General features: G+C 47.4%; 1 protein-coding gene and 1 long non-coding RNA gene across 2 annotated transcripts; one reads left to right on the forward strand and one right to left on the reverse strand.

Moving 5' to 3' along the window:
• The first annotated feature begins 1,374 nt into the window (after positions 1–1,374).
• LOC135908331 (uncharacterized) lies at positions 1,375–2,373 on the forward strand. Its single transcript, XR_010566290.2, has 3 exons — positions 1,375–1,572; positions 1,690–1,892; positions 2,161–2,373. It is a non-coding gene; the product is annotated as an uncharacterized lncRNA (long non-coding RNA).
• Positions 2,374–2,392: 19 nt separating this feature from the next.
• Positions 2,393–13,131, reverse strand: LOC135908343 (uncharacterized). The gene is made up of 6 exons (XM_070521045.1): positions 12,919–13,131; positions 12,475–12,765; positions 7,957–8,020; positions 5,421–5,692; positions 3,213–4,386; positions 2,393–2,457 (listed from the first exon to the last, which is right to left on the reverse strand). Exons 1-6 carry the CDS (start codon positions 13,129–13,131, stop codon positions 2,393–2,395), a joined length of 2,079 nt encoding a protein of 692 aa, XP_070377146.1.
• Positions 13,132–14,692: the final 1,561 nt, after the last annotated feature.

Consider the following 14,692-nt stretch of genomic DNA (forward strand, 5'->3'; position numbering starts at 1 on the left):
TTGGGCATGTTGGGAAGCGCTTAATAGCTCCTGCACCCCGCGCGCTTGTTCGGAGCCATGTAGTAGGCTATCTGAATGAAAGGCGATTAATTTAACCGAATTTGGTCATTGAATGTTTTCAATGTGGCAATAAAGTTAGTTGTTGTAGTACTTGTAGCTTTATACACGGTGTGAACGCAGGCTCGAACGGAAAAGAACCACTTTGTTGAGGTGAATCGCTCACCAGGGTTTTACGCTCGTGGAACTGTTGAGCCGCTTGCTGATTACTAATCCGTAAAATACTTTATCTCCCGAAAAAAAAAGGCGTTGTCCCGCTACCACCTGTTCAAAAATTTTGGGCTTTTCTTCGTGAATCTGCACTAATAAATGCTCGCGTTTCTGCTTCGCCATAACGCAGTTGAATGATGGAAATCTCTAAAGAGGGGTAAGAAACCCAGCGTCTGATTTTACTCGAAAAATGTGGTGGGCGCCGGGCCATTGCAGAATTCAGGTATCACGTTTTACAGCATTGCTTGATGTCACAGCGTGTGTCCGACTATGTTAATCAACTTTGCCCCCTCAGAAGCACTTCTGTGTCATTCATCTGCCCTGCAGCGAAGCAGACCTATCGGCTTCCTGTTGGACGTAAATGTGATAGTGCACATGATTGCATAAGCTCGCAGTTGAAAAGCCATGCTACATCACACGCCCACACTGAAAAAATTGCGTATTTCCCAACGAGCCACGGTCCATTGCGTATGTAAGGGGTAACGCCCCCCCCCCCCGATTGGTAACAAAAGGTCGCGTGCTTCTCATCGCAGTTGAAAGATATAAAGAATTTCGCGTGGCAATCCAGCATAAACCGGGACTGTTCTACATTTCTATTCACTTCGTTTCAGGGCTAATACCATCTTTGTGAAGGCCAGCTGCTACAGAAGCCAACGAAAAACCCTCTCACCATATACAGTCAAGGCAGCGTTGTCGCTTCAGGGAGACATACTTGGCGGCCTTTGTGAGTGCGCTGCTGGCAAGCACGCATGTAACCATTTGCAAGCTGTGCTGAAGTTAGTGGCATTACTTCAAGTTAAAGGATACAATGAAGCGCCAGAGCATCTCTCATCGACAGATTTGCCGCAGCAGTGGAGAGTGCCAAGGACCAATCCCCTTCGCGGAACAAGTCTGCAGCAGGTAGACTGGCGGAGAGTAGGGGAGGGCGGGCAAGATTTGCCCCGCACCTCTCGCCTCTATAAAGGCATTGTTGCTAACGAAGACCCGAAGCAACAGGAGGAAGACATAAAGGCCTTCGCCGATGCACTGAAAGAAATTAATGGTATGCAGGAGTTCGCCAGCTTCCTCAACGCTGCAGACAGCTCAGACGTCACTGAAACAAAATTTGGGACACGTTTAAAGGGCTGCCTTCTCGACTACCAACAGTCTGTGGTTCCTCATGGATTTGCAGTCTTCATATCCAAAGAGCTAGAAGTGCCTCGGCCGCAAATATGGGCAAGTGCGGAGCTGTTTACGGGCGCTTTCACTGTTCCACAATGGAAAATACCCGACACGTTTGATGGAGCATCTGCAGCATTTCTTAAGGTAATAGTTTTATATTCTATATTCATGCAACATTGCCTTAATGTAGGCTCGAACAATCAATTGTTTCAGTCCCTGCACACTAACACATGAGGTATGTGCCATTGAAATTCATTTCAGAGTATATGCATCACCCCAGCGGAGGCGCAGGACCTAGAAAGGACGTCTAGGAGGCAACGAAACAGCCTAACATGGCATCAAGGACGCCTTCACCGCCTTACTGCATCCAACTTCGGTTTGGTCCTGAACCGGAAGAAGTGGACAAAAAAAGGCTTGATTAACCTGACGACTCCGAAGGACCTGTCACGCGTTCAGCCCGTCAGGTACGTTCAGGCATGGTGTTACTGAAAACATATTGCATATTGAAAATTTTGTGCGCAAACAAACAGGGACGAAGAATAGGGGCAACACAAGGACGAGCGCTTGTCCTTGTGTTGCCCCTATTCTTCGTCCCTGTTTGTTTGCGCACAAAATTTTCAATATGAATATGTTCCAACTAGGCCGACTCGCAGTTTTGCAACATATTGCAAATGCACTTGTGTCCTGGGCGTACACTCGAATTCCTGAAGCTTCACTAAATTCCTTTTCCAGGTACGGCATAGCCAACGAGAAAGACGCCCTCCTGAGGTACAAGGATACCTTGACAACTGCGGGACATCCTGTTGAAGTATTCAACTGTGGCCTTTTTGTCGACCCGTCCAGGCCATGGCTTGGAGCATCGCCTGACGCCCTAACCTTTGACCCTTGTGAACCTTTTCCATGGGGTACAGTAGAGGTGAAATGCCCATACTCCCTCAGACATGCCACGAGAGAGGTTCTCTTTTCAGAAGACTTCTTCGTTGCATTTGATGAAGATTGCCAACCTGAACTGAAAGTTTCCCATGAACACTACAAGCAGGTGATTGGACAGATGGGGATAACTCGCACACAGTGGGCAGACTTCGTTGTCTTCGGACCGCACTTTATTATAGTGCAGCGCGTGCGTTTCGCCGAAAAAGAGTGGAACGACATGGTTCATGTGCTAGACAATTTTTATTTTGACACTCTGCTCCCATTCTTCGTACAGCAGGTGAAAACATGAATATTGCATGAAGAGCTAAACATTTATGCAATAAAGACAAGTGAGCTTTTGTAATAAACAAATCTATTTGTAAGAGTTAGCAGCAATAAAGCAGTTTTTCCCACCAGTCACTCGCTTTCGGTGATCAAAGGGCTTTGCATATTGCTCAGCACGGCACACACTGACCATACCTGATTAATCAGCGGACCCAGGGAAAGTGGTACTGCCTTATCAAAGATGTGGTAGCACTTGATTCGTTGTATTCTCCTTTCGACGTGAATTCGGAGTGAAGCGATTTCTTGTGTCCGCTGCACGTCATCCTCCTCAAATTGTTTTTGTGTCAAGAAAGGTGGCAGATTCAGGCCGACCCCTTTTTCTTGAAGTAGATCCTTGATCTTAAAGCCCTTGTCGGCCATGACAGTGTCGCCGGGAGCAAAGTTTAAGTCCAGAAAACCACTTCTGATCACTATTTCGCGGTCGGAGAGCGACCCCATGAAAAGTTCTGATGCGAACGTAAGAAGACCATTTGGTGCCACGCCAATGAGAGCCTTAAACGTGTTTGCCGACTAAGTTGAGTACGTACCTGACTGCAAAACGAGGGAGCTAGGTACTTCACACTTTACCTCTGTGGCATCGATGATCACCCTTGTGCTTGGGTACAGCTCCCGAAATGCAGGAGGCATGTGCCTGTCAATCTTACTGCGTGGCACCCACAGAGTAAGTTTTCCCAGCTGGATGTACATAAAATTGATCCAACCAGAAAACACTCTTGACACTGTACTTGCAGAAACACGGAAAATATGCCCGAGATGCAGGTGGAAAAATCCAGTTTTCAATTTCATCAGTGTGAGAAAAAGTTCTTCCGCAGGTTCAAGCTTCCGTGGGCGTCCCTTAACGTCCCCAGGTGTGCTTTCATTTTCCAAGTATACATTACAGGAATTTTCACCCGGCTTCAGGTATAAAAGGAAGCATTGAAAGTGCTTGTAGCTAGATAATCCAGTGTAAAACTGCATGCTGTTGTCGTCATCACGGAACCTCGCAAGTGAAAATGGCTTTCTTTCTTTTTTTGCTCGACTTTCTTTGTCTTCAGCTGCTCGTTGCATTTCTTGCAGCTGCTTTTTGACATGTTCAAGCTGCTCAGTTAGCTTTTTGTTCTCTGCAATCAGCTCAATGTTGTTGTCGTTTACTGTGACGATGTCCTCTCTGAGCTTCCTTGCTTCACCTAAAGCCCTTTTAAGGCTCTGAACATGAGCAGACAGCTGTGCAACTTCTTCGCACCTTGCCTTTAGCTCCAGCTGAATTTTTTGAAAAGTGGCAGTGCACGACTGACAAACCAAATCTGCAGCAGTGTTTTGCGTCGCATGACCCTTGGCTCGTTGGCCTGCATCTTCGGATTGCTGTGAAGGTTCCCAGGTCATATCTCGGTCACTCGTACTTTCACGCTGGCTCAGATCAGTGTCGGGGCTTGCTGCTTGTAAAAGATGGCTTGTGAGACTCTTGCTGCAGCGCAGTGCTCGCTCCTTAGGTGGTCGACGCTGTTTCACAGGCTTGGCAAACACAAACTGCGTCGGCACAGCATTGTCTTTCAGAAAGCGTCGCCCACTGGCCACGTTTGGGATATAGTCATCCGGCTTGAAATGTTTGGAGCAGACCCTCGTAAACTGGCCGACCACGAAGTTTGGCCCTGGATCCCTTCTTATGGCGATTATCCACTTTTTGAACATGACCTTGTCCCGTGGGAACTTGTGAAATGAGACCTGCAAAAGGTAAATTATGATGTGCTTGTCTAAAAACAGGTATTTCACTAAAAGAGCTGGGTCACTAGCCCTCATATTCTTACGTTGCCATGGGTACCAATGCAGCTGACTAAAAGGAAATTCAGGATGGATCTAGGCAGTACGTTTTTAGCACTGCATGTTGCTCACTCGCAAAAAAAGCGGTTTCTTCGCTATAACTTCATGGCACGATTTTAATCTGTGGTTCATAAAAAATTATCCTTGGTTTTTAAAAATAAATGAAAAGGCGCAGGCGCAAAAAATGTAATATTTTTTTTCTGATCGCGGCTTTGACTAAAATACTCGGCATGATTATGAGGAAACTAGGCAGCTATAGGTAGACCACATACATTTTTTTTTACTTGCCGGCTGCCGACACATTTGTAGCACGTCGTACCAGACAGGCTGGCCAAGAGTGCGACGTTCGAGTTACATCACGGTGTAATACAGACTTTTCGTCAGTGCAAATATACTTCACCGTATCTATATAGCTTGCCTGTAGACTGCGGACACTGCGACGAGGTCATTTATTTTAACGTGTTCTCACTAGTACAATCGCTGCGCTGCAGTACAGCCGTGGTTTCAGGGAGCGACAGCGTCTCTACCCCCTATACAAGTGCCCCAAAACGTTACCGTCCATCAAAATACGAACACATGCGTGGATAAACCAACGCTCAGCAGAAACATCCCACGCGGTGGGGAACGAAGTTCGAGCGGCTAGTTTTGCGCAGTGTTTGCGAAGCGCGGCTTAACGCCTGCATTTAGCACGCACGGTCGTTTCATTCCTACTGTGATCACCGACGCGCGCGCGCGGGCGCGCGCGCGCGCGCACACGCACACACACAAAACGCAGTTACCGTAGCCTCTAAAGCGTTACCACAATGTTTCGCTAAAATAACGGAATACGGCAGCGGGGAAAGTTCGCTCCAAGCTCGTTTACGCGGAGTCAATGCACCAGGACAACAGTGGTATGTCCGCGAACAACACCCGTAATAATAGCACGCACGTATACGTACCTTTTCGCCGCTTTTGCATCGGTATCCCTCCTGGTGACATTCAGGAACACAGCAGAAGTGAACCATTGCCAAATAAATATTCATAACGCAGACTTGCAACGTAAGAGCCTTGAACGACGCGACGCTTTCCTTAGTCAACAATGCCGAGACAGGAGCGGCAGCTGGCGGCACCCCCACAACATGGCGGCTGCGCACGTAGTTGCGGCGGCGGCCGCGAGGGGCGTACTTTTGCAAGGGGTCTATAGAGCTAACCCAGAAGAAGGTCCCGACTGCTGTGTGAGTTGGCAAAAGCTAAATTGGCTTGCATGCTGCCGCAGAACGTAATGACGTGAGATGCGACCTGACTATGAGCTTACTCCATAGCCAGATCCGTCAGCTGATGCAAACAGATGGGCGTATGCACTTACACTTGTGCTTCCTACAAGCATACCATGAAAAATTACATTGCAACTGTTAAGTCACAAATGTTCTAATGAGAATTACAGGATTTCGATTGCAAGCGAAAAGGGAAAACCGAGTTGCCCGATTTTGCCAGTGGCAACCCATTTCTTCGCATCAAATAAAAGCGCTGCTGTTGCGCTGTTGAACTCACTACAACTTACAAGTACCTTGGCGTCACTCTTAAGTCAGAGTTATCATGGAATAATCATGTTGATCTTAGGCTTGACTACACTAACCGTACTCTCGGACTTATAAACATAATTTTAAAGGTGCCCCTAGGGACATTAAAAAGTAGCTAACACAACATTAATCGATTCTGAACTAGACTGCTCCTCTGTTTTTTGGGATACCGAATAAGCTTATATCACCAGTTACGTGACGTAAGCCTTGCCAAACCGTGCCGGGCGAATAGTTTTTGTCAGAAGATTCACGTTACACGCCGTCACTTCTGTGAAAAATAAAGCTGAGTTGGACAACTTAGCGTTTCGCCATGATATTTCTAGCCTATCCCTTTTCCCTAAGATCTATCACCATCCTTCACTTCATGAAGACTTGTTTCTATCGCTACCAGTTATTTTTACACGTCATGATCATCTACCTAAAGTCAAACATATTAAAGACCAGTCAACCCATTATGCGTATTCATTCTTGCTGCGCACAATAACTGTATGGAGCGCCTCGCTATCAGACATTGCCACGGAAGCCGACTTCAGATTCAAGATCTACTTCGCTCAGAAGTTGCCACCTAATTCTATTGTTTTTATTTTAGTTTTTTTTCCTGTGATTTCGCTTGCTGCTTGCTTCTCATTGCGGTGACCTCGTTTCTCCAGATATGTCCTAAGTGTTCTCTGCACCCTTTATTTGTGACTGATCTTGTATCTGAGGTATATTTTCACTCCATACTTTTTTTACAAGCGTCAAGCAATCAAAAGAAGGTGCCTGTAAGATACATCTATTTGAATAGCTAGGTGCTAAGAATATTATTATTGTTGTTATTATTGCTGCTATTATTATCGCTGAGAGGAGAAGAAATAGAGAAAGTATTGATAGTAAAATTGGTAATTTTACTTTCCCGCAAGTGCTCAACGTTCCCTTACCCTGGTGCAACGTGGTGATCGGAGTACTTGGAACTACCTACACGGCACTGGTAAGCATCCTCGGCTGTCTTTTTCAAATGTGCCTTCTACACGTTTTCAGATTCTGAAGCGGACGTGATTTGTCACATTTCATTGATACTACCGAGGTGAACGGGAGAATAGCGTAAATTTATTTTCTCAAGGGGACAAGGGATGCTACTTACTTGACACATATTCGCACAAAAAAAAGTAAAATCACGCTAGAAAGAACAGGACAGCACCCATCCGGTTCTCATTCGCACACGTTCTGTTGAACTTGATTTTGCCCAGCAACAAATATGTTTTAATAAGCACATTTCTTAGCAATGTCACATTGTATCCACCTCTAGCCTAATGATAATTCATCAAAAGAGCATTTGAAAAAAGTTTGGTTGAATGTGTAGGCGATAATTGGCACAGGCTTTTGAAAAACGAGGGTTCTTTCGTGCTCTAATTTAGGTGTTGGAATCACTGGAGAGAGAAGAGAAAGACTACAGAGAAATTTATAAAGAACCATCTTCCGAAGCACAAGTAAGATCAGGAAGGAACGATGGTGCTAACCACATACTGATCTGTAGTAGTCTAACAAATCAGAACTTCTCAGTATCCTAAATATTCGACTTATGTCATCGTCGCACCTCAAGTAACATCAGCGTTTGAACAATTATCCAAAAGATTAGTTTTCAAAACAAGATCTCCTTAGCTCAATTCACATGGTTTTAGCGTAGCTATGATCTGGATATATTGTAACAACATAGAGAGAAAAAAATGGCCCGTTAGGTGCCTTGTAGATGTCGTATGGACATGGGATTGGTACTAAGTGATACCTGGTCATAGTGAAAAGACGCAGGAGTAGTCAGTATCTAAGTATAACATCAGTATGCAATCAAAAATGAGCATATTTTTCCGTAAATAGAGTGTGATGTGCATGCCTTTGTCGCTATACCCTTCTGTCGTGGCAACGCCAAGTCCCATCTCACTTGCCGTCCCACCACCAGCGGGCGCGAAGTATACGAATTCGGGTAAGATCACTTGGAGCTGCAACTAAAAATTCGCAAAGAGCTATAAGGAAATAAGACTAACACATTCGAAGGAGGCGATGCCCTGCGGTACATCAAAGACGTTATTAGGAATTACTTCGGCATGAAACAAAGAGCAGTTCTGACTAGAATAAATCCACCAACAATAAAGAAGCCTAAGAGATCAAAATTTAGCATAGCAAAGTTTTGCTGGGGAAAATGCTGAAGAAAATCTCCCTAATAACACGGCCATAGGACGCGATGAAGTACCAGTACCGCTAATGAAAAACCTGGCTCCTAAGAGCAAGGCACTGCTGAATAATGCCATAGAGCAAGTGACTAAAAGGGAAAAAATTGTGGTTGGATGGCAATAAAGCAAGAAGAACCTAATCTACGGAGGTAAAGGTGATAAGGATAAGACAAAACTCATACAGGTCATTTATAATAACGTAACATAAGTTATATAAAGAATGGCAACACAAGCTATATATTTACAACTGTAGAAGTGGGCGAAGAAAAATTAAACACTTGGAAAACTACAGAATGGGTTCAGACTAGGCAGACTCTTAAAGGGCATGTTTCACAGCGTAATCTAGTTATGAGCTCATTCCGATAGACATTTCGGTTGGCTATGGTGTGCCCCGCCGGTGCCCAATGTCGGTACCAGCTATCGCTGGGAATGAGACAAAAAATACTAATTTCTCTCCGGGATCGAAACCGGACCGCTGCGTGGGAGTCACCTAACCTACCACTGAGTCACGCCAGCGTTTTTATTTTCTTTATTACATGGCAGCTTAATATTAGGCAAATTTAAAAAAACACAAAACGCTACAGATACTTAATATGACTGAAGGCACACCAATAGTCCACACATCCAGTCCGGCGCTGTTTCTTGTGCAGCGTACACGCTACGAACATAGGCAATAGATTCCTGAACAAACTACCGAGTGCTTAGCGGTGTTTTAGCGTGCCTGCCACACTTTCTACTGCGTCAAAGGCCATGTAGGCCAAGTAACATGAACATGTCATATGATGGGTCACAGGGATCTTTAAAACGTAGGAAATGAATTGTGCATGGTCCGACATCCAAACACTTTTTAGGTCTTCTTTGGAGAAAGTCGCAGGAGAACAAGGCATCCCTACAATGTACAGAACCGTGATCAATCGTTTCAGCATGTGGACGCAAGTGGCAGTCTGTCGGCAACGGCACGAAACAGCCCCATTTTCTACACCAGATTTTAACAGAAGTGTCTTCCGAATCTAATTTAAAGAAAAACGTTTTGATCCCTGGAGGAATGATGGTTCAATGGACACGCCTAAGTATATCAAGGTAATAACATTCGGAATAAGGGGCACGATAACGGAGAACAGAAAACAATTTGTCTATGAGTGCAGCAGAAATTTCTTTGCGGGTGGCAGTGAAAATATAATCCATACTAAAGCAAACATTAAGAAAGCGAATGCCTTCGACAACCTCCTTCAAGAAGCCTAAGGAGCCCGTGGTGCATCTCTGACAGATGATGACACAAATATTTCTGGAAGGTAATTGTTTAATCGAAGTCGTAGCATCTCTCTTAGTAATGGACTGCTTAGACCACGAAAGAAGAATAACTGGCAGACAAGTTGCCTAACAAAAAGGTGCCCTAGGCCAAGATCCCTGCTGCCAAGAGAATAAAAGAACGTTATCACGTAGCATGGCGTGAATACGTGAGCTCCATACATATGTTGTAGACACATATTGAAAAAGTTGCAACCTAAGCCGCGAGCAGTGTAATAGCTGCAGGACCTACATAAGCCGAGCTGCTAGGAACAAATTTCAAGCTTTAGTTGGCTACATATGGACAATTACCATCCCTGGCAAGTATTAAACTTGCGTTGTACTTCGGCAATTTCCACTGAGCAGTGTGAGTTACTACAGCGATGTTCAGAGCGGTACACCTAAGTACTTAGAGTCCTGCCTCCACTGAATCCCTGTGAAGTGGGCTGGCATCGTACGCCATAGACCGAACGAAAACACTTCGCTCTTCTCAAAATTTACTGCGGCACCAGAAGCTGATCCAAACGGTTGCGTGATGGCAAGGGCATTCTCTACAATTTTCTTGACAGCCCAAAAGAAGGCTATTTCATCTTCATTGGCAAGTACACGGATCTCATTGGATAACAGTTTGAACCCCTCAAAGGCCCTCAAAGGCCCTCAACCCCTTTCAACCCCTCAAAGGATGATCCTTGAGAATTCGTGGGCAAAGTGGTTCTAAGTGTAAAGCGAATAAAAGAGAGGGCAAGGGACAACCTTGTCTTACCGATAACCTCAGCCTTGTTATGCCATTAGCTTAACAAACAGGGATGTCTTTAAAATGAAGAGACCCAATGTTTATGGGCCCTGCCACACGAGCGAAAAAGTGAGTGAGTGAGTGACGAAACTTTGTTGTGAACGCCTGCAGAACGGTTAGCCTTCCCCTGTTAGGGAGGCGTTACCGTGACGCGGCCATGACGTCTTCGCGGCGTGTGGCGCTTCTACTTCGGCCGCGGCCGCACTATTCCCTTTGGTCGACCGCGCCTGCCCCTCTTTTGGGGTGGCAGCCTCCCTCCGGTTTCGCTCGGTCGTCGAGGGCCGCCGAGATCTGCTGGACGGCCTGGGTTTGTACATCTTGGTAATAGCATCTCGTTGCAGCCTCGAGCCGCAGCGGGATCGTTGTTATTGTTGCACCTACATGCGGATTCTTAGCACAGTCCCAAAGGATGTGAGCTGCAGTGGCTCTTTCCTTTCGGCACACAAAACACAGGTCACTTTCATAAACACTTGGACACACGTGCCTCATCAGCACCGGGGTGAATAACGACCCCGTTTGAAGTTGTCGGTATAAAACCGCCTCCTTACGGGTCAAGCCCGCATGAGGTGGCGGCATAGTCCTTCGCTCTAGTCGGTACCATTTCACAATTTCATTGTAGGAAGTCATTTTGTCCTTGGTTTCCCACCACCACGACGGGTCGGCTGTAGTAGCAGTGGCACGGTTGGTTAGTCCTCGCGCCGCCGCGTTCGCCGTCTCGTTGTGGTTGGCGTTGCCGCGATCCGACACATCACTGCCCATGTGGGCCGGAAACCACTTTATCACCACACACCGACCTTCACTCGCGAGATCGACCACACGCAACACACGCGCGGCTTCACCACACACCCTTGCTCTGGCGTAATTTTTCACTGCCGTCCTAGAATCACAAAACACAGTCGTGCACTCGGGGCCGGCGATGGCCAAAGCAATGGCCACCTCCTCGGCTTGGTGCGCCCCTCGAGTCCGCACACTCGCCGCTGTTCTCGTTGCACCGGTCGATGCCCCGACGACTGCAGTGACGAATGCCTTTCTGTCATGTGGATACTCTGCCGCGTCCACAAACACGGCACCCCTGTCTGGAGTCATCGATGAGCGCCTTGGCCCTCGCCGCCCGCCGCTCTTTGTGGAGCTAAGGGTTCATATTTCTTGGCACCGGACATACCCGTAGCCGTCTACTAATTGCGTCCGGTACAGGCACTTCTGTATTTTTGGGCCCCATGTCCTTTAGTCCCAGCCCTAGGTCACGCAGCACTTGTCTGCCCATTCTTGTTTCTGATAGCCGCGCGAGCTGAGCGGTCCTCTGCGCCTCGGTGATTTCCTCCAGGGTGTTATGCACTCCCAAGGCCAGGAACTTGTCGGTGCATGTGCAGTCGAGAAGTCCGAGTGCAGCCTTGTACGCTTTGCGCATGAGCGCATTGATCTTATTTCGTTCGCACTGCCTCCAGTTGTGGAAAGCAGCAACGTATGTAATGTGGCTTATAGCGAAGGATTCCACTAGCCGGGTGAGGCTTTCTTCCTTCATGCCTGCTGTTCTGTGCGACACCCTCTTAATGAGGCGGATGGCGGTCATGATTCTGGCCGCCAGACAGTTGACCGTCTCGCCGTTGACTCGTTTGCGCTCAATCAGCATCCCCAGCACTCGGATCTTCTCGACAGCCGGGATCATGTGACCACCGCACGTCTTGATCTTTATTGTGTCTTGCTCTCTCGCAGGTTCGTTGCCTTTCGTCTTCCTAGCTGTCCTTTTCGGAGGAATCACCAACAGCTCAGACTTGCTTGGGGAGCAGACGAGCCCAGACACGTCCAGCTACTCCTCGATAGCGTCAACCGCCTCTTGCAATGTATTCTCGATGTGTCCGTCGCTTCCTCCTGGGACCCAGAGCGTTATGTCGTCGGCATAGATGGTGTGTCGGACCCGCGCGACTCGTGAGAGGCGCTCGGCCACCCCTATCATTACAAGGTTGAAAAGCAATGGCGAGATGACTGAGCCCTGGGGGGTCCCGACACTGCCGAGCTTCTTCTTTTGGAGCCGCAGGTCACCGGCGATGATTTCAGTAGTCCGCTCCGTCAAAAAATCCTTGATGTACGCATAAGTTCTCTTGCCCATGTTTAGCCGTGACACCTGGGCCAGAATCGCAGTGTGTCTCACTTTGTCAAAAGCGCTCTGCAGGTCCAAACCCAAGATGGCTCGCTTGTCTTTCGTGTTGGTAGTGTCATCGAGGATTTCATTTTTCAGTTGTATCATGGCGTCCTGAGCTCCGAGCTTGTTTCGGAACCCGATGAGAGTGTTTGGGTAGAGCCCTGAATCTTCCAGGTACTTCTGCCATGAGTACATGATCCAACGCTTTGCCACACAGGACGTAAGCCAGATCGGCCGGAGGTTCTCAATGTTGAGTGGCTTGCCCGGCTTGGGAACCAAGATGGTCTTGGCTGCTTTCCACTGCCGAGGTAATGATCCGGCTCGCCAGCAAGTGTTGAAGTATGCCGTGAGGTTCTCGATGGCCGCTTCGTTAAGATTTTTTAGCGCTCTGTTCGTAACGCGGTCGGGACCAGCGGCAGAGTTGCTGTTGAGATCGTGCAGGGCAACCCTTACTTCCCAAACTTCAATGTCTCGATCTAGCCACTCGTTTGCTTCGCCTAGGTGGTCTGGGTGCGTCTCTGTGGGAATGACTGGGAGGTACTTGTCGTCGAGGCATTTGTTCACTTCGTCTTCCCCGTGCTCGGTCAGCGCCTTGTGGATTATCTTGGCCAAGTTGTGGTGCTGGTGAAACTTGGTCGTGGTCGCATCCAAAAGATGCCTCAGCATACTCCACGTCTTGCCGCAGTGCATCTGGCCGTCCGCTGCGTTACAAACCTCATTCCATTGCTGTGTGCATAGCACTCGGCTGTGGGACTCGATCTCGCGGTTCAGTTCGGCGACCTTCTTGCGTAGCTTTCTGTTTGTCCTCTGCGTCTTCCACCTTGACAGGATGGACTGCTTGGCTTCGATGAGGTGGGCGAGGCGGCTGTCGACCCTGTGGACACGCTCGTCCATCTCGACTTCCTTGGTGGCCTTTTCTACATTGTTTACAATCTCGGTGGACCACTTCTCAATGTCCGTAATTTCGGTTTGCTCCTCTGGTAACAATCCTCGAAACGCGTCCCAGTCAGTAAATCTATGTTTCCGAAGGCTTTTGCCAACCTCGTCGGTACCACCGAGCGGGACAGCGACCTCCACAATGTAATGGTCACTTCCCAATTCGTGGCCCGTGTTGCGCCACTCGAAGTCCGCCATACCACCGCCATTACTCCTGACGAAAATGAGATCGGGCGTTGTGCCTCGGGTGATCGAGTTGCCGATTCTTGTAGGGTATGCTGGGTCGGTAATTAGATTTAGTCCCAAGTCGGTAGCATCTTGCATTAGGTCCCTGCCCTTTGCCAATGTTTTGGGGTAACCGCAGGCTTGATTCGGCACGTTGAAGTCCCCGCAGATTTCCAGCCTGTTGTCGGGCCCAGCGACGTTGCACGCTTTGTGCAACAGTGCTTTGAATTTCTGCTTTCCGTGTGATGGGCTACTGTACACACGAAGTAGTACTGTACACGAAGAAGTAGTGATTATGTTTATCAAGTCTTTTTGCCAAAGTAACCGGAACTACTTGCGACTTCACCTGCACTTTTTGCTACACACTCTAGCAAAGACCGTGCACTGTAGAGATTTGTCTGGATTGATATTGCTCTAATGCGACATGTTTGATGGTCTACCACCACTAATTAAATTATGTCTTGAAGAAGCCCAGCTAATACAATACATTCGCAAGTATTTTGTAATTCATGTTGCAAAACGATATGCCGCAATGTCTCTGGAGTTTCTGCAATTCGGTTGCATCACTGCTTTTTGGGGTAAGTGCTGTTGATAGAGTGTGGTAGGCAGATATCCAATCCAGTGAGCTTCTTCATGTAGTTAAAGCAGAAAGAGAGCCAATATTGAGCAAAAGCACTTTCAAAATTTCGCACTCAAGCCATCAGACCCAGGAGTTTTGCTTCAACTAGGGAAGCAATGGTTGCTTCACCTTCTATGATACATATGTCTGTATCAGCATCATCACATTTTTTTACAGAGCTGTGGCCGCAACCAAACAATATTTTCGTTTCAGCTTCACTATAGATAACAATATGACACTAGAAAATATTTTCATAATTATCCGGGAACGCTTTGATCATTCTAGCCTGCTCATTAAAAAACGCTCCGCATCCTCCATCTCGTGCACTTGCTTCGACAGAGTATGCCGATGCTCATTACCAAGCGGACTACAAGGTTGTTGCTCCAAATACCGACGAGTACGTGCACAGACTAGTGCACCCCTGCTTCTCTCAGCGTCTATTGTCTG

The sequence above is a fragment of the Dermacentor albipictus genome, chromosome 6 (assembly GCF_038994185.2).
Source record: "Dermacentor albipictus isolate Rhodes 1998 colony chromosome 6, USDA_Dalb.pri_finalv2, whole genome shotgun sequence".
NCBI classification, from domain to species: domain Eukaryota; kingdom Metazoa; phylum Arthropoda; class Arachnida; order Ixodida; family Ixodidae; genus Dermacentor; species Dermacentor albipictus.